The 24,752-nt window shown below is 47.0% G+C and overlaps 1 protein-coding gene across 1 annotated transcript; it reads right to left on the bottom strand.

The window, feature by feature from the left end:
* Nucleotides 1–13,523: 13,523 nt before the first annotated feature.
* LOC124660137 lies at nt 13,524–14,591 on the bottom strand. Its single transcript, XM_047197927.1, has one exon. The coding sequence runs from the start codon at nt 14,589–14,591 to the stop codon at nt 13,524–13,526; it is 1,068 nt and encodes a 355-aa protein (XP_047053883.1).
* Between the last annotated feature and the right edge of the window lie 10,161 nt (nt 14,592–24,752).

Raw genomic sequence — 24,752 nt, 5'->3', positions numbered from 1 at the left:
CCTTCCGGGGCACTTCCCCGCTCCGGCGGGGTGCCGGAACAGAGACTCCTGTCCCCCGGATCTTGGCTTCGCGATGGCGGCGGCTGCGGGAGGTTTTCCGTATCGTGGTTTTTCGCATCGGGGTTTTCGCGACGGAGGCTTTAAATAGGCGGAAGGGCAGCGTCGGAGGGTCGAAGAGGCGGCGGCACCATAGGCTGGCGCGGCCGGGGCCCGGCCGCGCCACCCTATCATCCGGGGCCCACAGGGCCCCCTCCGGCGGCTCTCGGGTGTTCCGGATGCTTCCGGTGAAAATAGGAACCCGGGTCTTCGTTTCGTCCAATTCCGAGAATATTTCGTTACTAGGATTTCGAAACCAAAAACAGCAGAAAACAGAGACCGGCACTTCGGCATCTTGTTAATAGGTTAGTTCCGGAAAATGCACGAATATGACATAAAGTGTGCATAAAACATGTAGGTATCATCAATAATATGGCATAGAACATAAGAAATTATTGATACGTCGGAGACGTATCAAGCATCCCCAAGCTTAGTTCCGCTCGTCCCGAGCGAGTAAAACGATAACAAAGATAATTTCCGAAGTGATATGCCATCATAACCTTGATCATACTATTTGTAAACATATGTAGTGGATGCAGCGATCAAAACAATGGTAATGACATGAGTAAACTAGTGAATCATAAAGCAAAGACTTTTCATGAATAGTACTTCAAGACAAGCATCAATAAGTCTTGCATAAGAGTTAACTCATAAAGCAATAAATCAAAGTAAAGGCATTGAAGCAACACAAAGGAAGATTAAGTTTCAGCGGTTGCTTTCAACTTGTAACATGTATATCTCATGGATAATTGTCAACATAGAGTAATATAACAAGTACAATATGCAAGTATGTAGGAATCAATGCAAAGTTCACACAAGTGTTTGCTTCTTGAGGTGGAGAGAGATAGGTGAAGCTGACTCAACATAAAAGTAAAAGAATGGTCCTTCAAAGAGGAAAGCATCGATTGCTATATTTGTGCTAGAGCTTTTATTTTGAAAACATGAAACAATTTTGTCAACGGTAGTAATAAAGCATATGAGTTATGTAAATTATATCTTACAAGTTGCAAGTCTCATGCTTAGTATACTAATAGTGCCCGCACCTTGTCCTAATTAGCTTGGACTACCGGATCTTTGCAATGCACATGTTTTAACCAAGTGTCACAATGGGGTACCTCCATGCCGCTTGTACAAAGGTCTAAGGAGAAAGCTCGCATTTTGGATTTCTCGCTTTTGATTATTCTCAACTTAGACATCCATACCGGGACAACATGGACAACGAGATAATGGACTCCTCTTTAATGCATAAGCATGTGGCAACAATTATTATTTTCATATGAGATTGAGGATATATGTCCAAAACTGAAACTTCCACCATGAATCATGGCTTTAGTTAGCGGCCCAAAGTTCATCTCTAACAATATGCATGCTCCAACCATAAAGGTGGTAGATCTCTCTTACTTCGGACAAGACGGACATGCATAGCAACTCACATGATATTCAACAAAGAATAGTTGATGGCGTCCCCGAAGCATGGTTATCGCACAACAAGCAACTTAATAAGAGATAAAGTGCATAAGTACATATTCAATACCACAATAGTTTTTAAGCTATTTGTCCCATGAGCTATATATTGCAAAGGTGAATGATGGAATTTTAAAGGTAGCACTCAAGCAATTTACTTTGGAATGGCGGATAAATACCATGTAGTAGGTAGGTATGGTGGACACAAATGGCATAGTGGTTGGCTCAAGTATTTGGATGCATGAGAAGTATTCCCTCTCGATACAAGGTTTAGGCTAGCAAGGTTATTTGAAACAAACACAAGGATGAACGGTACAGCAAAACTCACATAAAAGACATATGGTAAACATTATAAGACTCCATACCGTCTTCCTTGTTGTTCAAAACTCAATACTAGATGTTATCTAGACTCTAGAGAAACCAAATATGCAAACCAAATTAGCAAGCTCTAAGTATTTCTTCATTAATGGGTGCAAAGTATATGATGCAAGAGCTTAAACATGAGCACAACAATTGCCAAGTATCAAATTATCCAAGACATTTTAGAGTTACTACATGTAGCATTTTCCAATTCCAACCATATAACAAATTAACGAAGAAGAAACTTCGCCATGAATACTATGAGTAGAGCCTAAGGACATATTTGTCCATATGCTACAGCGGAGCGTGTCTCTCTTCCCATAAAGCGAATGCTAGGATCCATTTTATTCAAACAAAACAAAAAACAAAAACAAACCGACGCTCCAAGCAAAGTACATAAGATGTGACGGAATAAAAATATAGTTTCAGGGGAGGAACCTGATAATGTTGTCGATGAAGAAGGGGATGCCTTGGGCATCCCCAAGCTTAGACGCTTGAGTCTTCTTAAAATATGCAGGGGTGAACCACCGGGGCATCCCCAAGCTTAGAGCTTTCACTCTCCTTGATCATATTGCATCATACTCCTCTCTTGATCCTTGAAAACTTCCTCCACACCAAACTCGAAACAACTCATTAGAGGGTTAGTGCATAATAAAAATTCACATGTTCAGAGGTGACATAATCATTCTTAACACTTCTGGACATTGCATAAAGCTACTGGACATTAATGGATCAAAGAAATTCATCCAACATAGCAAAAGAGGCAATGCGAAATAAAAGACAGAATCTGTCAAAACAGAACAGTCCATAAAGATGGATTTTATTAGGCCACCAGACTTGCTCAAATGAAAATGCTCAAATTGAATGAAAGTTGCGTACATATCTGAGGATCATGCACGTAAATTGGTTTAATTTTCTGAGCTACCTACAGGGAGGTAGACCCAGATTCGTGACAACAAAGAAATCTGGAACTGCGCAGTAATCCAAATCTAGTATCAACCTTTCTATCAACGACTTTACTTGGCACAACAAAACACAAAACTAAGATAAGGAGAGGTTACTACAGTAGTAAACAACTTCCAAGACACAAATATAAGACAAAGTACTGTAGCAAAATAACACATGGGTTATCTCCCAAGAAGTTCTTTCTTTATAGCCGTTAAGATGGGCTCAAGCAGTTTTAATGATGCTCACATGAAAAATAGAGTATGAAGCAAAAGAGAGCATCAAGAAGCAAATTCAAAACAAATTTAAGTCTAACATGCTTCCTATGCATAGGAATCTTGTAAATAAACAAGTTCATGAAGAGCAAAGTAACAAGCATAGGAAGATAAAACAAGTGTAGCTTCAAAAATTTCAGCACATAGAGAGGCATTTTAGTAACATGAAAATTTCTACAACCATATTTTCCTCTCTCATAATAACTTTCAGTAGCATCATGAGCAAACTCAACAATATAACTATCACATAAAGCATTCTTATCATGAGTCTCATGCATAAAATTATTACTCTCCACATAAGCATAATCAATTTTATTAGTAATAGTGGGAGCAAATTCAACAAAGTAACTATCATTATTATTCTCATCAAGTGTAGGAGGCATAGTATAATCACAATAAAATTTACTCTCCATAGTAGGTTGTACCAAAAGACCACTATTATAATCATCATAAATAGGAGGCAAAGTATCATCAAAGAAAATTTTCTCCTCAATGCTTGGGGGACTAAAAAGATCATGAAAACTAGCTTCCCCAAGCTTAGAACTTTCTACATTATTATCAACAATGGTGTTCAAAGCGTTCATACTAATATTACTACCAAGCATGCAAATAAGATTCCATAGGTTTTTTAATTTTCGCATCAAACAATCCATGTTTTAAATCAGGAAATAGAATAAGAAGCTCATTGTTGTCCATTATGCCAAACTAGTGTAAACAAGAAACAAAAAGATGCAATTGCAGGATCTAAAGGAAATAGCTTCGAGCACAAACACAATGGTGCCGAAAAGTACTCGTTACCGGAACCGGAGTATGAGTGCCTTTTTACCTTTCCTCCCCGGCAACGGCGCCATAAAAGTGCTTGATGTCTACGGGAGCTTCTATTCTTGTAGACAGTGTTGGGCCTCCAAGAGCAGAGGTTTGTAGAACAGCAGCAAGTTTCCCTTAAGTGGATCACCCAAGGTTTATCGAACTCAGGGAGGAAGAGGTCAAAGATATCCCTCTCATGCAACCCCGCAATCACAAAGCAAGAAGTCTCTTGTGTCCCCAACACACCTAATAGGTGCACTAGTTCGGCGAAGAGATAGTGAAATACAGGTGGTATGAATAAGCGAGTAGCAACGGCACCGGAAAAGTGCTTTGCCCGAGACGATAGAACAAGCAGTAGTAATGCAGCAGTAGTAACGCAGCAAGTAGTAACGCAAGAAAACAAGAAACAAGCAGACGATAGCGTATTTAGGAACAAGGCCTAGGGATTACACTTTCACTAGTGGACACTCTAAACATTGATCACATAACAGAATAGATAAATGCATACTCTACACTTTTGTTGGATGATGAACACATTGCGTAGGATTACACGAACCCTCAATGCCGGAGTTAACAAGCTCCACAATTCAATGTTCATATTTAAATAACCTTAGAGTGCAAGAAAGATCGACACGACTAAACCAAGTACTAACATAGCATGCACACTCGTCACCTTCACGCCACGTAGGAGGAATAGATCATATCAATACTATCATAGCAATAGTTAACTTCACAATCTACAAGAGATCATGATCATAGCATACGCCAAGTACTAACACGGATGCACACACCGTCACCATTACACCGTGCAGGAGGAATAAACTACTTTAATAACATCACTAGAGTAGCACATAGATAAATTGTGATACAAAACACATTGCAATCATAAAGAGATATAAATAAGCACTTCACTACGCCATTCATAACGGTGAGTAAGTATTCTGTGAAATATAGCCTAAGAGACCCACACGGTGCACACACTGTCACCTTTACACACGTGGGACAAGGAGTCTCCGGAGATCACATAAGTAAAACTCACTTGACTAGCATAGTGACATCTAGATTACAAGCATCATCATATGAATCTCAATCTTGTAAGGCAGCTCATGAGATTATTGTATTGAAGTACATAGGAGAGAGATGAACCACATAGCTACCGGTACAGCCCCGAGCCTCGATGGAGAACTACTCCCTCCTCATGGGAGCAGCAGCGGTGATGAAGATGGCGGTGGAGATGGCAGCGGTGTCGATGGAGAAGCCTTCCGGGGCACTTCCCCGCTCCGGCAGGGTGCCGGAACGAGAGACTCCTGTCCCCCGGATCTTGGCTTCGCGATGGCGGCGGCTCCGGGAGGTTTTCCGTATCGTGGTTTTTCGCATCGGGGTTTTCGCGACGGAGGCTTTAAATAGGCGGAAGGGCAGCGTCGGAGGGTCGAAGAGGCGGCGGCACCATAGGCCGGCGCGGCCGGGGCCCGAGCCGCGCCACCCTATCATCCGGGGCCCACAGGGCCCCCTCCGGCGGCTCTCGGGTGTTCCGGATGCTTCCGGTGAAAATAGGAACCCGGGTCTTCGTTTCGTCCAATTCCGAGAATATTTCGTTACTAGGATTTCTGAAACCAAAAACAGCAGAAAACGGAACCGGCACTTCGGCATCTTGTTAATAGGTTAGTTCCAGAAAATGCACGAATATGACATAAAGTGTGCATAAAACATGTAGGTATCATCAATAATATGGCATAGAACATAAGAAATTATCGATACGTCGGAGACGTATCACCATTGTCCATGACGATGCTATGAGGCACTCCAAATCTGAAGACAAGGCCTTTTATGAATTTTACTGCGGATGCTCCATCTGGCGAGTTTATCGGCTTTGCTTCTATCCACTTTGTAAATTTTTCAACAGCTACTAGCATGTATTCCTTTCCTCCTGGCCATGATTTGTGTAACTTGCCCACCATATCGAGTCCCCATTGTGCAAAGGGCCATGACAATGGTATTGGTGTTAGTTCTGCTGCTGGAGAGTGAGGTTTTGCGGCGAACCTTTGACACGCATCGCAAGTCCTTACTATTTCTTTGGCGTCCTCGATTGCTGTCAACCAGTAGAATCCTGCCCGAAAAACCTTGGCTGCGATGGCTCGACTACTCGCGTGGTGGCCGCATATTCCTTCGTGTACATCCTTCAGAATTACTCTTCCTTCTTCGGGTGTTACACACCTTTGCAGAACGCCTGAAATACTTCGCTTGTACAATTCTCCTTTGATCACCGTGAAAGCTGAGACCGTCGAATTACTCGCCTTGCTTCAACTGGATCATCGGGTATTTCTTTCCTGAGGATGTATGATATATATGATTGCATCCAAGGAACCTGTACCATCATCACAAGCTCTTGTTCCTCTTCATCCTCCGTGGTTTCTGTGGGGGGTGTCGAAGTTTTTTCTTTTTTCTCGCACCTTTTTTGGCTTTGTAGATCTCTCCGATATTTCTTCCCAAAACACTCCCGGCGGGACTGGGAGGCACTGCGACCCGATGTTTGCGAGGATGTCAGCTTCATCGTTGCTCAATCTACTGATGTGGTTTACCTCGCATCCATCAAATAGCTTCTCGAGTTCATTGTACACCTCCTTGTATGCTACCATGCTATCATTGACTGCATCACATTGGTTCATAACTTGCTGGGCCACCAATTGTGAGTCGCCAAAGATTTTTAGTCGAGTTGCGCCGCATGCTTTCGCCATCTTCATCCCGTGTATGAGGGCTTCATATTCTGCTTCATTGTTGGATGCGTTGGGGAACGTCATCCGAAGGATATACTTCAATTTGTCGCCTTCAGGTGATATAAGTACTACTCCTGCGCCAGCTCCTTCTACTCTCTTGGACCCGTCAAAATTCATGGTCCAGGTTCTTGACAAGTCTGGGGGTCCTGTGTTTTGCAGCCTCCATCCACTCGCGATGAAGTCCGGCAAAACTTGCGACTTGATTGTTTTCTTTTTTCATACGTGATGTCCCGAGGGGAAAGTTCTATTCCCCAAAGGGAGACACGACCCGTAGCTTCTGGATTGTTCAAGTATATTTGACAAAGGAGCCTCATTGACCACTATGATCGGGTGTGCCGAAAAATAGTGACGCAATTTTCGTGTCGTTGTGAATACTCCATATGCTAGCTTTTGGTACCGAGGGTACCTTTGTTTTGATGGTGATAAAACTTCGCCGACGAAGTATACCGGCCTCTCGTACTCCGTGGAGTTTTCCTTCTTCTTCTCTTTCGACAACTAGCACCGAGCTTACCACTTGGGGCGTGGCTGCGATGTATAGCGAGGAGAGGTTCCTTTTCCTTCGGCGCCACCAAAATTGGTGGTGTCGAGATTTTGCGCTTCAAATCTTCGAAGGCTCTGTCGGCTTCTTCGTTCCACCGGAATTTGTCTCCTTGCTTTATTAAAGCATAGAATGGTAACGCTTTTTCTCCTAGCCTCGGCGACGAATCCGCTCAAAGCCGCGACTCGCCTCGTTAGCCGTTGTATCTCTTTCAACTTTGTTGGCTTTCTCATTGTTACGATAGCTTGTATTTTATCGGGATTTGCTTCAATCCCTCTTGCTGAGACTAGAAACCCCAAGAGTTCTCCTGCTTGGGACACCAAAGGAACACTTCGTCGGGTTCAACTTCGAGCAGAATTTGTTGAGGTTGTCGAACGTTTCCTTGAGGTCCTCGATCAGTGTTGTTCCTTCTTTTGATGTTATGACGACGTCGTCGATGTATACTTGCACGTTTTTCCCAATCTGTGTCGCCAAGCACTTCTGCATCATCCTTTGATATGTTGCTCCCGCGTTTTTTAGACCAAAGGGCATTGTTCTGTAACAAAACATGCCATAAGCTGTAATGAACGCAGTCTTTACTTCATCTTCTTCTTTCAACCTGATCCGGTTATAACCAGAATACGCGTCCGAGAAGGAAAGACGTTCGCATCCAGCCGTGGAGTCGATAATTTGATCGATCCTCGGGAGGGGAAAGTGATCCTTTGGACAATGTTTGTTGAGACACGTAAAGTCGACGCACATGCGAAGGACCTTAGTGTTTTTCTTTGGCACCATCACGGGATTTGCTACCCATGTGGCTTCGTGAATATCTCTTTGATAAAACCAGCTTCTTGTAGTCGATTGATTTACGACAGCATAGCTTTGCGGTTTGGTTCCGAAAACGCCACAAAGGTTGTTTGATTGTCTCGCCGATGGATCCAAATTTAGGTGGTGCTCGGCAAGTTCCACGGGTACTCCTGGCATGTCGAGCTGGACACCATGCGAAGATTTTCCAGTTCTCACGGAGGAACTCGACGAGCGCGCTTTCCTATGCGATATCCATGTTGTTTGCGATAGATGTCGTCTTTTTCGGGTCCGTCGGGTGAATCTGCACCTCCTTAGAATTTTTCTCTCGTATTGAAAGTTGATTCTTTATTTGGCCTTCCAACGTCCGGCGGTACGTCGTAACCAGATCATACTTTTTGACGCCAAATACTCAGCTTGCATCCCGAAAGTTTCGATAACCGATGAAAATCCTTGTCGCACTTATCAGCTAAGGCGAAGCTTCCTTTGACTGTGATTGGTCCCTTTGGTCCGGGCAATCTCCACAACAGGTATGTATAGTGTGGTACTGCCATAAATCTAGCATATGCTGATACACGCGCGCCCCCATCTCTGCGCCCTCTCCTCGCCGGACATGCACCAACCACCGGCATGGTTGCCCGCCTGCGGCCTCAAGCGTGTCCAAGGTCACCGCCATGGCTGGATCCCCCACCTCGTGTTTCTCCTTTTGCTGCTATGAAGCTAGTGCGATGGTGCTACGAATCTATACAGGAGGAATGGTCAGCGATGTTGCTACAGATTGTGAGTAGCTGCAAACTATCACTGAGGTGCTGCAAATAGTCATCGGCGGTGCTGCAAACAGTCAGCGGTGGTGCTTCTAATGGTTAGCGTCGGTGCTGCAAATGGTGGCCGCATGTGCTACTAACGTCGGCCGCAAGGCGAGCCAGCGGATGCTACCACCGGCGATGGAGGATGCTGCGACCGGCGGTGGTCGTGCTCCTAGCCGGGCCGACGGCGACGGTGCTACAAGGCGGGCCGATGGATGCTGCCACCGGCGACTATGGATGATACCACCAACGAGGGTGGATGCTACGACCGGTGGCGGTGGAGCTTCAAGCCGGGGCTGTGGTGCTGCAAGCTGGAGTGGCGTTGTTTCCATAGGTAGACGGCGGCGCTACCACCCGGTGAAGGCGGTGCTACAAGGAGAGAGCGCCAATGCTGCAAGGACGGGTGGTGGTGCTGCCACCAGAGTTGAAGCGCCTCTGGCGAGGTTGCTCTTGGGGGATGCCACAGTGGAGGAAGAAGCGGGGCTTCATGGGGCCTGACTATGGTTGTTGGGACGATGACACCATTTTGCGAGCGTCAGGGGCTATGGTTGCTGCTAGCGCTACAAACGGCGGCCGACGGTGCTGCAAATTGTGGCTGCATGTGCTACCAACTCAGGCGGTGTGTGCTACCAACATCGACGGGCGGTGCTGCAAATGGTGGCTGCATGTGCTACTTATGACGGTCGACGGTGCTACAAACGGTGGTTATCAGTGCTGCAAGGAGTAAGTGGTGGTGCTGCCATTGGCGGGCACCGTTGCTATAAAGGAGGTCTATGGCGAAGTATCGTGCCACGGGGAAGTACGGTGCTACCACTGTCAGTGGTGTTGCTGCAACAAGAAAATGACGGTGCATCCATCCGTAGTTGGAATGCTGCCGACGGTGCGCCGGCAAGGAGTAATTCACAATTCTACAATTGTATATTTTTTTGTGCTACAAATGATATATGGTTCTGCTGCTTTACTATATTTTTTTTGCTACAAGGTATTTGGCGAAATCTGTCCGCGGCGAGACTTTTCTTTTTTTTATTTCTAGGCGAATGTTTTCTGCTTCAATGAAGCAAAAGCGGGTATTTTTTTTGCTGCCATGAAGCAAAAACCGGGTCACAAGTTAGATTTGTATTCAAGTGGTCTTTTCTGTTTTTTCTTAGTGAACCGTTTTTTGCTTCAATGAAGTAAAAGCGGGACTATTTTTGCTGCAATGAAGTAAAATATGAAATTTGCCTAAAAATGAACACGTGTCGATCTGTGAAGTAGGAGGCTGGAAGGGTTTGGTGCCTCCGAGGGATTCCTAGCGCTTTCCTTTGAATACAGTCCTACCAATACGCGAGTTGTGTCCTAGTCCAAATTGGTCTGTACGTGGAGTTCCAGTTCCTGACGGAATATCGTATATACCGTGGAGGAGTCGTAGCTTGTATTTAGGAAATCAAACTTAGTGTTGAGTCCGAGTACAATTGTACAAAGCTTGGTGAACTGTAGTTCTTGATGATATGCAGTTTGAAGGCAACAAACAAGTTGTATGAGTTGGGTACTCTAAATAAATAGAAAAATAATGAGGGCGCATGAGGGATGTGAACGGGTCCGCTCTGCCCGGTAGTGACTTCTCATCCACATCCCAATTTAATAATTAGAAAAACCTTTTTCCCATCTGCATCGCACGGTCCGCCGCTTGAACGCGCACTAAGGTTGGACATGTGCGCGCCTATGCTAAGCTCGGAATGTCGGGACTCGACGTGCTACTTCGTAGCAAGTAATTGAGCATACACGTCTCGGACAGGCATGGGGTCAGAGAGCACCCTAGGCTGAAACCCTGAATTAGCGTGTCATGCTCAACACCTTGGCACAAAATCCCAGTAAATTCCTCAGGGCGAAAGGGTTGCACAATGGAAGCAAGCGTGTAAGCCATGGCCTTCACTTTGTTGACGAAGACTGTTGCCGACGAGTCGAATTTCTTGGTCTGATTGAGTTCGCCATGGATCTTCATGCTCTGGTTGTGGACTGCGACGGGGTTTTCACACTTCTCAAGATGTGGTCACCACCCTCATGATCATGATCACGCTCTCGGTGAGGGAACATATGGTGACAGAGAGTATGGCCTGGTCATGTTGGTGCCAAGCAAAGTGTAGCGGGTTGGAGATGCTATCCACAATGCCTGCTTCAACCTCGGCCATGGGATTAGGGATCATCGCAGGCAGGCATGGAAGAGAACCATCAACGTACCCATGTAGTAGATTGCTCCTAAGAATAGAAAGAACTTGGGTGGTAATTATTCCCGGTAAGCTTCATAGTGATCTGGTTCGTCAGGCCAATTGGCAAGGATGGTACAGTATGACGGAGGTCACGGATGAGCCGGCAGGGTATCGGAGGTCACAAAAGAGGTCTGCGAGGTCGCCATGGCAACGCGGGGGTGGAAGCAATCGACGATGTCAAAATCTAGGGTTTTACATCGCTGCCAGCTCTGATAGGGAATCGCAGGACACCTCAACAGGTCGGCCTTTGCATTTATAGTAGAGGGTATTAAAGCGGTATACTAAACATGTACATGTACAACTACAATATACAGTTTATCAATAGTGACCCAGGATGAAGAACATCACTCTGCTGCCCTATTGCAGACCGAATAGCAATTGTAGAAGATTTTTGTAGTCTCAGGATATGACATCTGGAAAGCAGAACAAGCAGCTGGAGATATGAAATGTAGTATAGTTTCATAGGCTCTCCTGAATCCTGCGCATGTATATATCTTACATTCCTGCTGTTTTTGTTTTGAACTTGGAATGTATGGCTTCGCTCGTTACCGGAATTGGACAGAAACAAATTCAACAAGTGTACATTTTAATGGGGGCACACAAGCTGACATGTATGTACATAGCTTTAGTCAATACTGCTTCGAGCACAACATGCCTATTGTCAGAACATGGACATGAACATGAACAGCTTATAGATCAATTCCATTGTTCGGAAACCCTATCCTTCTCCTCCTCCCGTCCCCCTCCCGGGCGTTGGCGGAGGGTCCGCTCGCCCTGTCCCCCAGCCGCCCCCCGACAGCCCCCCCCCCCAGCCGCCACTGCCACAAGCCTCGGCCCCAGCCCCGGCCTCGATCGACCTCGGCTCCGGCCATGGCCCCAGCCACAGCCCGGCTCCAGCCCCGGCTTCGGCCATGGCCCCAGCTCCGGCCACGGCCAAAGACCCGGCCCCCACCATGATCCTGGCGGTGGTGGCGGCACCCCCTCCGTCGAACGATGAGGGGGAGGAGAGGGTTTCCGCGACGGTGTTCCATGGGAGGTAATGAAGCGCCGGTGGAGGAAGCCGGGCGGCACGACTACTTGGCCGGGGCCTGAGGCTCTCCGTCGGTAGCCATGGAGGATTTGGTGGAGAGGTGGCGGCCTCCGCCCCCGATGACGGTTCGGCGGTGGTACACATGGTCCGCGCCACCGTCCTCTTCCCTGGTGATCCGGCTGGAGGGACTGTCGGCGTGAGGGCTGCTGGTCTTGCTTTGTTTTTGGTGGCGGTTCTCGGGTTTCTCACAAGTGAAGATGAAGATCTTCCATAGGTTAGTTTGCCTTGATCTGGCTGGAGAGATGAGTTTCAGAAAGCTCCGCTGGCGAATGGAACATCACATATTTTGCCTGGAATTTGCTGGATCGGGTGGTATTCGGTCGCGCGCACCCATGTTTTTATTCCAACCGTTTGGTTCTGGAGGGAGCGGCGCGAAGTTTTATTCTGTGTTTACATCAAGTGACTTTTTGGTCCATGGTAAAGTCAGAAGAAGGAATATCATGAAGGTCTGATTGGTGGACTGGCTAAAAGAGATTCGAGTCTCCGTGATGCTGAGGGATTTTCTTGGCGTTCCGGGCTCCACAACAGTGGTATGCATGTGGGGGCGATAACACATGTGAAGTTCAGAGTCTTACCTCTCAGGGTGAAAACCCAAGGTCTGGCCTTAATTAGTTGTGTCTGGCAATGACCTTGTTGGAGGCATTGTTTTGAGAGTGGGAACTATCTTCAGGGTGAAAACCTAAGACCTTTGGTCGGGCGACGACGGCGCTGGTGCACTGTTCTCTTCTTGGAGGCGTCGCTTTTGGAGAGTCTGTATTTCAGGTGTTGTCACGGTGGTGGTTGTATTGTTGTTGCTAGGTCTGGAATGTTGTTGCGAAACCTTTATTTCTTAGTTTTCTTTACTCTTTTTTGGCTGTGTGCATCCATTCTGTCACGAGAGCGGGGCGTTGTTGCAGAGGCTAGGTGTAATTGGTATTTTTGATATTAATATATTCCCTTTATCGAAAAAATGAATAGCTAATAAACAACATCAGCCAAGCGGATGCAAAAAACAACTGAGAATTGAAATACTATACTGTTCCAACATGAAAAATACTACTTCCTCTAAGTGTTCACTGATTTAGTACAAAGTACTACTTATCTCCCATTCCTCACATATTGGGTTTTTGAAAACCCTCACAGGGCTCTAGTTACATTTATGAAACCAAAACAGTCATCACATAGTTTGAAGTTTTCCGGGGAAACAGATTTTGCACATACCAAAATGATAGTCTCCTCACATGCATATTGGTTGAAATAAGCCCAAACTGTAACCCCAGAAGTACGGAAGTGGCAGCTAGCACCAGCACCAATGCCAGAACAAGCTAGAATAATAGATGACTTGGAGATTTATAGCTCACTAGCAACGAAAATCACAGTACATCAAGAGAACCTGAACAAGGCTATAAGGTCGATCAAGATGGTGCATGCTGGAGATAACCTCCATCTTGTCGTCCCTAAGATTATACACGCACATGTATTTTGAATTTTCCACCCAATTAAACAAATATACGCAGTCACCGTCGACAGACGGGAGGTTACCCACGTCCACAGATATGCACCTCTCGTCGCCGAGAAACAGTGCGCGGTGGCTGCCAAGGCTGTTGACCTCTTCCAACAACTTGTGCTTGATATTTACTCTGAAAACATTCAAGGTTTGGTCCCAACCATGAACGAGCAGCAGTTCCCCGCAAGACTCCACGAGTTCAGAGCATGTGCTTCCTTTTCTCTCGAAATGTATGTACTTATCCGGTGACATCTTCCCTACTACTACTGTTTTTTCTTCACATGGTGCGACAATCTTGAATACCCATCCATCCTGATCGGAATAATAGACGTTACCTTGGAAGGTAATCATGCTATTCATGCTCGTGCCAACGTCCACCTCCCTAAGAACATCGCTGGTTGGAGAAGCACATACAACTGTTTCAGATGCCCACGAGAAAAGCATCGTATGAGAGCCGCCGCTCACCGCTGTTGACATAATATCGTCAAAACGTTGATGTACTGGCGCGGGAAAGGGGAGCATATCGCCTGTCAAAGGGTTGAGAACACGAGCCAGGTGCGGGGACTGATCCCTATCCCCGAGCACGAGAAGACCATCAGAGGCACCAATGAGGATGTGATCATGAATCAGCGGGAGGCGCAAGCAGCGGAACCGCCCGGTGAGGACGTGGAAGAAGAGGCAGGCATCGTCGTCGTCACCATCCTCGTACTTGGATGGCAGGTTGAGCATGACCCAGTGCCGTGGCCGGAAACGGAGGTCGGCTATGGCGGCGAGTGGAGATGGCTTGGAAATTGCAGAGCGCCAGCTGGAGCATACGACCCTCATGTTCATGTATCCCTCACCGCCGCCGCCGGTGGTGGAGAGGACGCAGTCGGCGATGCCTTGGACAAGCTCCGGTAGAAGCTCCGCCCAGTCTGCCATGATCGGGCCTTTTTGTGTGTGTCCTACTCATATATGGATGGATTGATGCAACCACGCGTGTTCGTGCATTGCCTACAATTATAGATGGATTCGCGGATATGTACGAACAGCGAACCGCTGAAAAATACTGTTAACTAACTGAGTTTGTTTCGGAGACAAACGTACTCCTAGTCCAATTTGGTCTGTACGTGGAGCTCTAGTTCCTGATGGAAAATCATACCGTGGAGTCTTAGCTTGTGTTTAGCAAGGAAAACTTTTATGAATAACCGGCTGATCTCGCGCAGGTCGCGCCTCCGGCCGACCAGCCGGCCGGCGCCCCGGCTACCCCGTCCCCGCCGGCCTACGCACTTCCGCCGGGAGCTCGCGTCCCGGCTGCCCCGTCCCCGCCGGCCTACGCACTTCCGCAGGGAGCTCGCGCCCCGGCGGCCGGCCACCGCATCCCCGCTGCCGCTGCAAGCTCCCGCCGCCGCGAGCTCTTTCCCCAACCGCCGACACGAGCAGACTGCCGCCGCGCGCACCGGGCGAGTTAGCAGTTTAGTTTCCCCCACGCGCCGCTGCTGCATGCTCCTCCTGTTGCTGGTCGCGGCCGGCCGATTTGTCGCCGGCAACCTCAAATCAAGCGCGGTGGTGTCTCCGATGTCCTTGTGCGGATTTAGCAGGGATTTTGACCCGATTTGGCTCCAACGACCTCCGTCATGGCAGATTGGTAGGGGATTTCGTCTCTGGTTGACCTCCGGCGCGGCGGATTTGTCGCCGGCGAGCTCGAATCTGCCATGGCGGTCATTGACAAAGGGCAATTTTCGGGGATTTTATTAATGATACTTAGGTTGTTGCAATTTGTTACACATGTATATCATTTTCGTTGTATAAGTATGAGCAAAGTGGTACAATGATTTTTATATCTATGATACAAAGAAAATGCACGAATGTTACAAGCGTGTTACTATAATGTTTGATGGATTTTTAAAAGTTGTTAGATATACTGCAGAAAAATTGTGCAAAAATATGTAACATTTTTTGTAACTGTTACTTGCGCAGAGTAAAAAAAATATGTTACATTCGAGTTTTTTTTGTACCATTGACAAAAAAAAATTGTACTACCATAATCTCGTGACTAGACAGACTAGAGGGAAAAATGTTGTAGACAAATGATATATACTCTGGCAAAAATTGATACATGCAAACTGTTTTTGTATCATAATCGAACGCGCGGGAATAGTCACTTAAATGAATCGGACGGTTGAAAAGGTGGCTGATGATTTTGGATTTTCCAGCCGGCTGTAGACTAGCGTTGGCTGTTTAGGAAAGCAAGACTACAAAGTTTGGTGAGCAGTGTTTATATATAGACAATGTACAATAGGGAAGTTGTACATGTACGCTATTGATAAATAAAGAGAAAATTTATGAGACGTGTCGGGTGTATAGAAATCATAGAACCCTAGAATATTATTGTATTTTATTACCTGCCCACCACTAGGAAATTGCAGTACATAAAAATAAAGACACAGATTGTTTGGGTTCGAAGTCAGCTCGAAAAAAAATTCAGACCCTTACACCGTGAGAAAATGGAATAATAATGCACGAACAACTGCTCCAGACTGAGCCATATGGATAAACAACATCACTCGAGCGGATGCAACAACTCGACTGATTATAGAGACAACTGAAATGCATAAATTGTTCCAACATGAATAACACCCACCACTTAATCTTTTATTCCTCTCATGTTGGCTTTAATCCTAGAAGCACTCATGTGACAGGAAGCACTAGAGCCCCAATGCTAGAAGAAAATAGTTCGGTAATCAGATCACATGAACCAGGCATTGCAGTACTTCAAGAGAACATGAACAAGGCTAAAAGGTCGATCAAGATAGTAGTCCCTGGAGCTGGAGATAATCCCAATCGTGCCGTCCCTTAGGTTGTACATGCACGCGGAACGCGTTTCCAGCATACTTGGCAGGTATATGCAGTCACCGTCGACTGAAGGAATTAGCTTATCCGCATCCACAGACAAGCACCTGTGATCGCCGATGAACAAAGCACGGCTGCGGCCGAGGCTCTTGATCTCCTCCAACAACCTGCGCTCGATGTCGACCTTGAAAACCTTCAAGGCTGTCCTGCCATGGCGTACGAGCAACAGTTCCCCGTCAGACTCGACAAGGCTGTTGTGCCATGCGTCCACGTCGTGCAACAATTGGGCTACGAGCTCATGACGAAACTGCTCAGGTGGTCCGACAATCTTGAACACGCATCCATGCCCTTCGGCATAATAGACGTTACCTTGGAAGGCAATCACGCTCATCAAGTTCGTGTCCATGTCCTTCTCCGAGAAGACATCGCAGCTGGTTGGACGGGCACATTCAATTGAGTCCGTACTCGCCCACCACAAGACCAGCATTGAGTAAGAGACGCCACTCACCAGGGTAAATACTGTACCCCCATAATAATCATCTAACGTCGTTGTAAAGTGGAGCATGTCACCAGTTAAGGGGTTGAGGACACTAGATGTGGATGAACCCCTCCCTGGGGCGTCTTCGCCGAGCACAAGGAGACCGTCGGAGGCACCAAAGATGATTTGGTCGCGGAGCATAGGGAGACGCAGGCGGCGGAAGCGACCAGAGAGGACATGAAAGAAGAGGCGTGGACTATCATCATCGTCGTCCCGGTCATCGTATTTCTGATCAACCATGATCCAATGCCGTGGGCGAAAACGGAGGTCGGCGACTGCGGCGAGTGGAGATGGCTTGGCGATGGAAGAGCGCCAACTGGGGCATACGGCCCTCATGTCAATGTACGAGCCAACGCCACCAGTGGAGGTTAAGAGGACACAGTTGGCGATGCTCTGGACGAGCTCCGGTAGAAGTGATGCCCAGTTTGCCATGATCGATTGACCTATGTGTTAAATCAGGTTTTTGTCCTTTGCGTGTGTGGTTACCTCGTGCGTTGTTGGGTATATTTATACATGTAGAAATTCTAAGGTGCACCTAAATAAGTATGGACATTTAATTCTTTCCATTTCGATGGCTAATCCAATTGGATATGTAAATGGATCCGATCGGATGTATAATGCTCTCTCCATATCATGTACCATATCGTTTGACAGATTTGACGTTGTAATGACCAGATATGTATTTGAATGTGCATTATACCATGCTGCAAATTTAGGTTGGAAATATGATTGTATTGGATACATATAGTATCTATTATTAGATAAATACACACAAAGAGATATAATTTCACCATGAAAACAATATAAAAAAAGGGTCAATGGTTTAATTAGACCATACAATAACAGAGTATTTTAGTTATATTTCGGCATTAAAAACTTGTGAAAAGAGTTCCACAAATTGCGATGCTGAGAATATAACAATATGTTGATATGTCCAAAGTGTTGTAATCATACACATGTTGTACTTTTATGTATGGCTTGTGATGCTTTATTCCTGTCCATTCCAGACATTTCATTTCTATGTGTCGGGTGTTTAGTGACTCGTAGCAGCGGCCTCGGCAAGCGATTTCTTTTGGAGAACCATTTCGTAGTCCCGATGTTATCCTTAGTGATGGTTAGAGTGTGTTGTTATTTCGAGTGTTTGATCACCTCGAAGGTATCTATTTTTTATGTTCTTTTGTTTTTTTATGTGTGCATCCTTAATGTCTTCGCTCATCTTGTTGGTGTAGAGGCTAGTGTAATTGGTAGCTTCGTAATATTAGTAGTTTCCCTTTATCGAAAGAAATGACTTGGAGTTGCATGCATATGGTTATGGTGCAACTGACCACCACACACAAATTAGACTCGAGTTTGACTGCAATGGAATCACATAATGTGGAACCTGAAACCATTTCAATTTGCTTGGAAGTTTTCCTAGTGCCATTGCAGAGTCTCCTCGAGCACCAAGTCGCGATTTTCAGGGTGTCTGGCCTTTGTTGGCTGTACGTATGTCCTTGATGAAGGTATTGTTTGGTGCGAACTTTCTTTAGGGTGAAAATAAGGATCTAAGATCTTTGATCGAATGACGACAACAGTTGTGCATCTTTCCCTTCTTAAAGACGCTTCTTTTGGAGAACCATTTTTGTAGTTCCGGTGTTGTGTTGGTGGTGGTTAGAGTGTGTTTTAATTTTGGATATTTCATCACCGCGAAGGGATCTTTTTTTCTTCCTTTTTTGATGTGTGCATTCTTAATGTCTTCGCTCATCTTTTTAGTGCAGAGGCTAGTGTAATTAGTACCTTCGTGATATTAGTAGACTCCTTGTATTGAAAGAAATGACTTGGAGCTGCACGCAGATGGTTATGGTACAACTGACCACCACACACAAATTAGACTCACTTTTTTAGGCTTAGAGCATCTCCAGTCGCGTCCCCCAAACCGTCCCCCAAAGCGATTTGGGGCGCGCCGGACAAAAAAAGCGTTCCAGCCGCGTCCCCCAAAGCCCTTTTTTGTCCGGCGCGGCCCGATACGGTGTCCGGCGCCCCGAGCCCGTCCCCGTCCCACAGGGGACACTCCGGGGACGCCGGACACAACGAAAAGCGAGGCCAACCGACGCGGGCCCGACGCGTCAGCGGCACAGTTAATTTTAACCTAACCGTCGCCTACCTCGCGACGGAAGTTATTCGCGCGCAGTGACACACGGCGGCATCTTTGCCTTAATGGCGACGGAGGGGCAGGCGAGACGTCTCGTCGGTGCTGCGCGGCCTCCACGCGTCGCCGGCGTTCGCACGCCACCGCCCGTTCCCGCGCGATCTTCCCGCCTCTTCTCGTCTCGTTCCCGCGTTTCTTCCCGACGCCGGCGTCTATAAAAGGTCTCCCGGCTCATCAATGGTAGCCACCACACCCCGCCGGCAACAAACACAGCCCTCGTCGCTCCACAGCCGTCTCCTCCATCACCGAGGGCAATGGCGAACCGCCCCGGCGATGGCCACTTCCCTCCACCGCCATCTCCTCCATTGACGAGCCGGCTGCGGCGTGCGGCACTCGAGGAGGCACTCGAGGAGGAGGCCCGCCAGCAGCGTGAGGCGCAGCAGGCGGCGGATCTTGCGGCGTTCTCCGCCCTCGCCTCCGCCGGCCGAGGAGGCCGCGGCGGCGCAGCAGCGTGGCAGAGCAGCAGCAGCGACACCGTTGCGGCGTTCGACGCCTCGACGGGACAAGAGGCGCGACGGCGCCGGTACCGGGAGGAGATGGAGCAGCGATGGGCCGACGACCGCCGCGCGCCGGCGCGATGAGCGGCAGGCGCTGTTCCGTGAACGGCGTGACTCGATCGAGCGCCGGCGGCGTGAGTCGATCGAGCTCCGGCAGCAGGCGACGGCGGAGGAGCGTCGACGGCGGGAGTCGGCGCTACGGCGCTATGGGGGAGGCGGGCGGAGCAGCTGGCGGCGGCCGACGCGTATGCGGCGGCGATGATGGAGGCGCCAACAGATGTGGAGGAGGAGGCGCCAATGGAGGAGGAGGCCGAGGCGGAGGAGACCGAGGTGGAGGACGACGACGACGACGACGACGAGTTCGACTGGTCCGACGACGACGCCCGCACCCGGACGAGACGGCCGATCAGCAACGCGCCCTCGTCGAGTCCTTCGAGTCGGAGAAGAAGCTCCAGGACGACGCCCGTGCCCGCGAAGAGGCGGATATTCGTCGCCCCATCGAGCTCTCCCTCCTGCCGGCCCGGCGGGGAGGGCGGAGGAGGACTATCGGCGGGAGCGGCACCGTCCGGCCACCGCCGAACGCAAGGAGAGGAGGCGCGCGCAGGAGGAGCTGCGGCGTAGGGGAGGCGACGACGGGGCGGGGCCGTCGAACGCGCCGCCGGGCGGTAGTAGCCTAGGTTTAGATGAAATCTAGCCGTTTTCATTCAAACTTTGTAATATATAATCAAAATTGAATGAAAACCTTTATTTTCCTGCACAAATATTCATTTGGGGCCGGCGTTTGGGGGACGCGGCTGGGGAGCGACGTCCCCCAAACGTGGCACGAGCAAAACACGTCCCCCAAACGCTCAATCCGGCGCGGTTTGGGGGACGGTTTGGGGGACGCGACTGGAGATGCTCTTAAGTTTTTTTGTTGAGGCTTGATTAGACTCACTTTTGAATGCAATGAAATCACATAATGTGGAACATGAAACCATTTCAATTTGCTTCAAAATTTCCCTAGTGCCATTGCAGGACCCAACTCATATCGTTCCAGTGGGCAATTTGAAACTCTCTCTGATCCAAGTTACTACTTGTGGCGCATTTAGATCAGATGGGGTATTAGTTTTCTTTGAAATATAGCCCACCATTACGAGCAATTACAGTACAGGAAAATAAAGACACGGATTATTGGGTTGGAAGGTCAGCTCGAAAAACAAGGTCACGCTTAATTACACCGTGAAAATGAATTAAACAAACGAGAACAGCTGCTGCACACTGAGCCAAACAGATAAACAGCATCACTCGAGCTGATGCACCAATAGGTCTGATGAAAGATGAAATGAATAAGCTGTTCCAACATAAAAAAAAAAAAGCCTAGAAGCACTCATGTGGCCGGAAGCACTAGCAGCAATGCTAGAACAAGTTCGGTACTCACATCACATGAACCAGGCATCGCAGTACTTCAAGAGAACATTGACAAGGCTAAAAGGTCGATCAAGATAGTAATCCCTGGAGATAATCCCAATCGTGCCGTCCCTTAGGTTGTACATGCACGCGGAACACATTTCCAGCATCCGATTAGTTCCTAGCATATTAGTGTCCACCATATTAGACAGGTATATGCAGTCACCTTCGACTGAAGGAATTAGATTATCCGCATCCACAGACAAGCACCTGTGATCGCCGACGAACAACGCACGGCTGCGGCCGAGGCTCTTGACCTCCTCCAACAACCTGCGCTTGATGTCGACCTTGAAAACCATCAAGGCTGTCCCGCCATGGCGTACGAGCAGCAGTTCCCCGTCAGACTCGACAAGGCTGTTGTACCATGCGTCCACGTCATGCAACAATTGGGCTACGAGCTCATGACAAAACTGCTCAGATGGTCCGACAATCTTGAACACGCATCCATACCGATCAGCATAATAGACGTTACCTTGGAAGGCAACCATGCTCATCAAGGTCGTGTTCATGTCCTTCTCCGAGAAGACATCGCAGCTGGTTGGACGAGCACATTCAATTGAGTCCGTACTCGCCCACCACAAGACCAGCATTGAGTAAGAGACGCCACTCACCAGGGTAAATACTGTACCCCCATAATAATCATCTAACGTCGTTGTAAAGTGGAGCATGTCACCAGTTAAGGGGTTGAGGACACTAGATGTGGATGAATCCCTCCCTGGGGCGTCTTCGCCGAGCACGAGGAGACCGTCGGAGGCACCAAAGATGATTTGGTCGCGGAGCATAGGGAGACGCAGGCGGCGGAAGCGACCAGAGAGGACATGAAAGAAGAGGCGTGGACTATCATCATCGTCGTCCCGGTCATCGTATTTCTGATCAACCATGATCCAATGCCGTGGGCGAAAACGGAGGTCGGCAACTGCGGCGAGTGGAGATGGCTTGGCGATGGAAGAGCGCCAGCTAGGGCATACGGCCCTCATGTCAATGTACGAGCCAACGCCACCAGTGGAGGTTAAGAGGACACAGTTGGCGATGCTTTGGATGAGCTCCGGTAGAAGTGATGCCCAGTTAGCCATGATCAATCGACCTATGTGTTAAATCAGGTTTTTGTCCTTTGCGTGTGTGGATACCTCGTGCTTTGTTGGGTATATTTATAGATGTAGAAATTCTAAGGTGCACCTAAATAAGTATGGACATTTAATTCTTTCCATTTCGATGGCTAATCCAATTGGATATGTAAATGAATCCGATCGGATGTATAATGCTCTCTCCATATCATGTACCATATCGTTTGACAGATTTGACGTTGTAATGACCAGATATGTATTTGAATGTGCATTATACCAGGCTCCAAATTTAGGTTGGAAATATGATTTGGACTGGAAACATATATATATTACCTTTTATTAGATATAAATACAGCGTTTTGCTTCGGTGTCATCCCCTATTCAAACTTTGCCTTCCTGTGGACGGCTAAGATCTCACGATACCTCTTAGTGAACTAACTTATCCCTTCAACTTTAGTGGTGGGAAGGGTGAAGGGGGGACACCAAAGCACACCTCTATAAATACACGTAAAGAGATATAATTTCACCATGCAAACAAGAAAAAGTTATCCAAAAATATAACACCAGAGACTTCTTAAGCGTTCAAAAATTACACAAGGCAAAAATCTTACATAATTAGTGCTCCCTTCGTCCCAACCTCTCCCTGCAATGCCAAACATCAGGAGTTAGCCATGTTAACACCATCTATCCAGCCGTCCAAGAACTGGTTGCTAACTATTTGTCGGTTGCATCGCAAAAAAATGGTGTGGTGGTTGAGCCTTCAAAATAGGTTTTACCCACTACTAATATAGCAACCACATGGTACAACCACAAGTTTCAAAACGAGAGAAAATGCTTATACATAGCCGGTTACGGGCAATTTGGGATAACTACCAGAACATAACCTACCGTTTATGAACTTATACATAAGTTAACACAGTATGATTACACTAACGACATGCGACTATATTATCTCGTAGTAAAAAAAGGCTTTGGACCGGTTCAGTGCCATTGTTCTGTCAACAATGTACTCTCACAGTTGCCGATATCCTTGTTACAATAACAATACCCATGATTAGATAAACATGATCATCATTTAACCTATAAGGTAGTCATAGAGGTGGGACTAGAAACAACTTGTTGTGTAGATCTCTACACGTATTTTGTGACTTTTCCTATCATCTCATATTTGATAATTCAAACAGTTATAGCATAATGAATTAAACATTAATTAAGAACTTGGAAATATATAATAATATCATGTATTATTGCCTCTACTGCATATTCCATTCAAACAGAGCTAGCCATAAGGTCGCGTTTCATTATTGGTCCATCTCTGGTGGAAACTCGTGTTCACGAAGTGTCTTATCAACTATCACTACCACGAAAAACCTTGATCCACCTTGTGGTACATGTGTCGCTCCTGCAACCTGCAGCTAGACTAATTGAAGACGATCAACTGCACTTCCTCCACCAATCTCTGCAACAAGGTGAAACTCTGCCAGATGAACCTTGTCAAGTTCTTTTGCGAGGACGGTACATGTGGATGTCAATGGTATGCGGTTAAGTGCTGGTACAATGGGTGCCTAACCTACATCGTTGGCCACGTGGGAAGACCGAGATCACCTATGCACATGTTTCTCAGCATCCTGAGCTTGGGGTCCGGCCTCGAGGGAGGGACAATACTACGACTACAACTACTCCAGCTCCATCAACAACCAAGGCCACGCCAACAATGGCACAAAATTATACCAGCAACGCGTCTAACGATGTGGGACCATGGGAACAAACTCAAAACCATGAGCGACAGCTTAACCTATGACCGACGTGGCTGCACCGCCCAAGCACACAACTCGATCCAAATAAGTGGCATCTATAAAGATACCAAGGAGCAAAGGAGATGGCGACGAATTTGAACTCTCTGAACCCATTACTCTCTCTCAATTGTATTGTTCTCTTACTTTACGTCTACTCCCTAAACATTGATCTAGAAACTAGTCATAGAGGTGGGACTGGAAACTCGATCCATATTTTAGGAGTACATGTATCCCTAAACCTCTTACTTCCTCGTACTTGGAGTTTGAATTATGTACCAAATATTCTGGATCTGAGAGGAATAGAGAGAACAACACCGATCGTAACAAATTGATTCCTCGTGCCAGCCATTATGTTTCAATGAATGAGTTGGGAATATGGTGCATACAAAAACATAAGATAACAAGGCACTCAAAAGGCAGAAGTATTTAAGGAAATTCTTTGAAGAATACAAGAATCTAAAAAAAGAAATAATTTTCTTTTTTTATTGCACGATGTAGAATAGCACATTCGTGATTGTTATGCATTAAAAATCGGTAAATTCTATAGTAAATTAGAATACGGTTCCCCCAATGTCATCACACAAACTGGAACCTGAAACTTTCTCAATTTGCACTCAAATGGTAGACCTGATACCGTAGCTATGACTGAACCGTTCCTGATACTACTTGCAGGGTACATAGGCCGGCGGCATTTCAGTACCGAATAAACAAAGACAACATC

Source organism: Lolium rigidum, chromosome 6 (genome assembly GCF_022539505.1).
Source record: "Lolium rigidum isolate FL_2022 chromosome 6, APGP_CSIRO_Lrig_0.1, whole genome shotgun sequence".
Taxonomy (NCBI): Eukaryota; Viridiplantae; Streptophyta; class Magnoliopsida; order Poales; family Poaceae; genus Lolium; species Lolium rigidum.
Note: the sequence above shows the minus strand (reverse complement) of the source record. Positions and strands in the feature narration are given on the sequence as shown.

What these genes read in the sequence shown, in the direction of transcription:
- LOC124660137 (XM_047197927.1), bottom strand. Translation starts at nt 14,591, where the DNA reads ATGGCAGACTGGGCGGAGCTTCTACCGGAGCTTGTCCAAGGCATCGCC.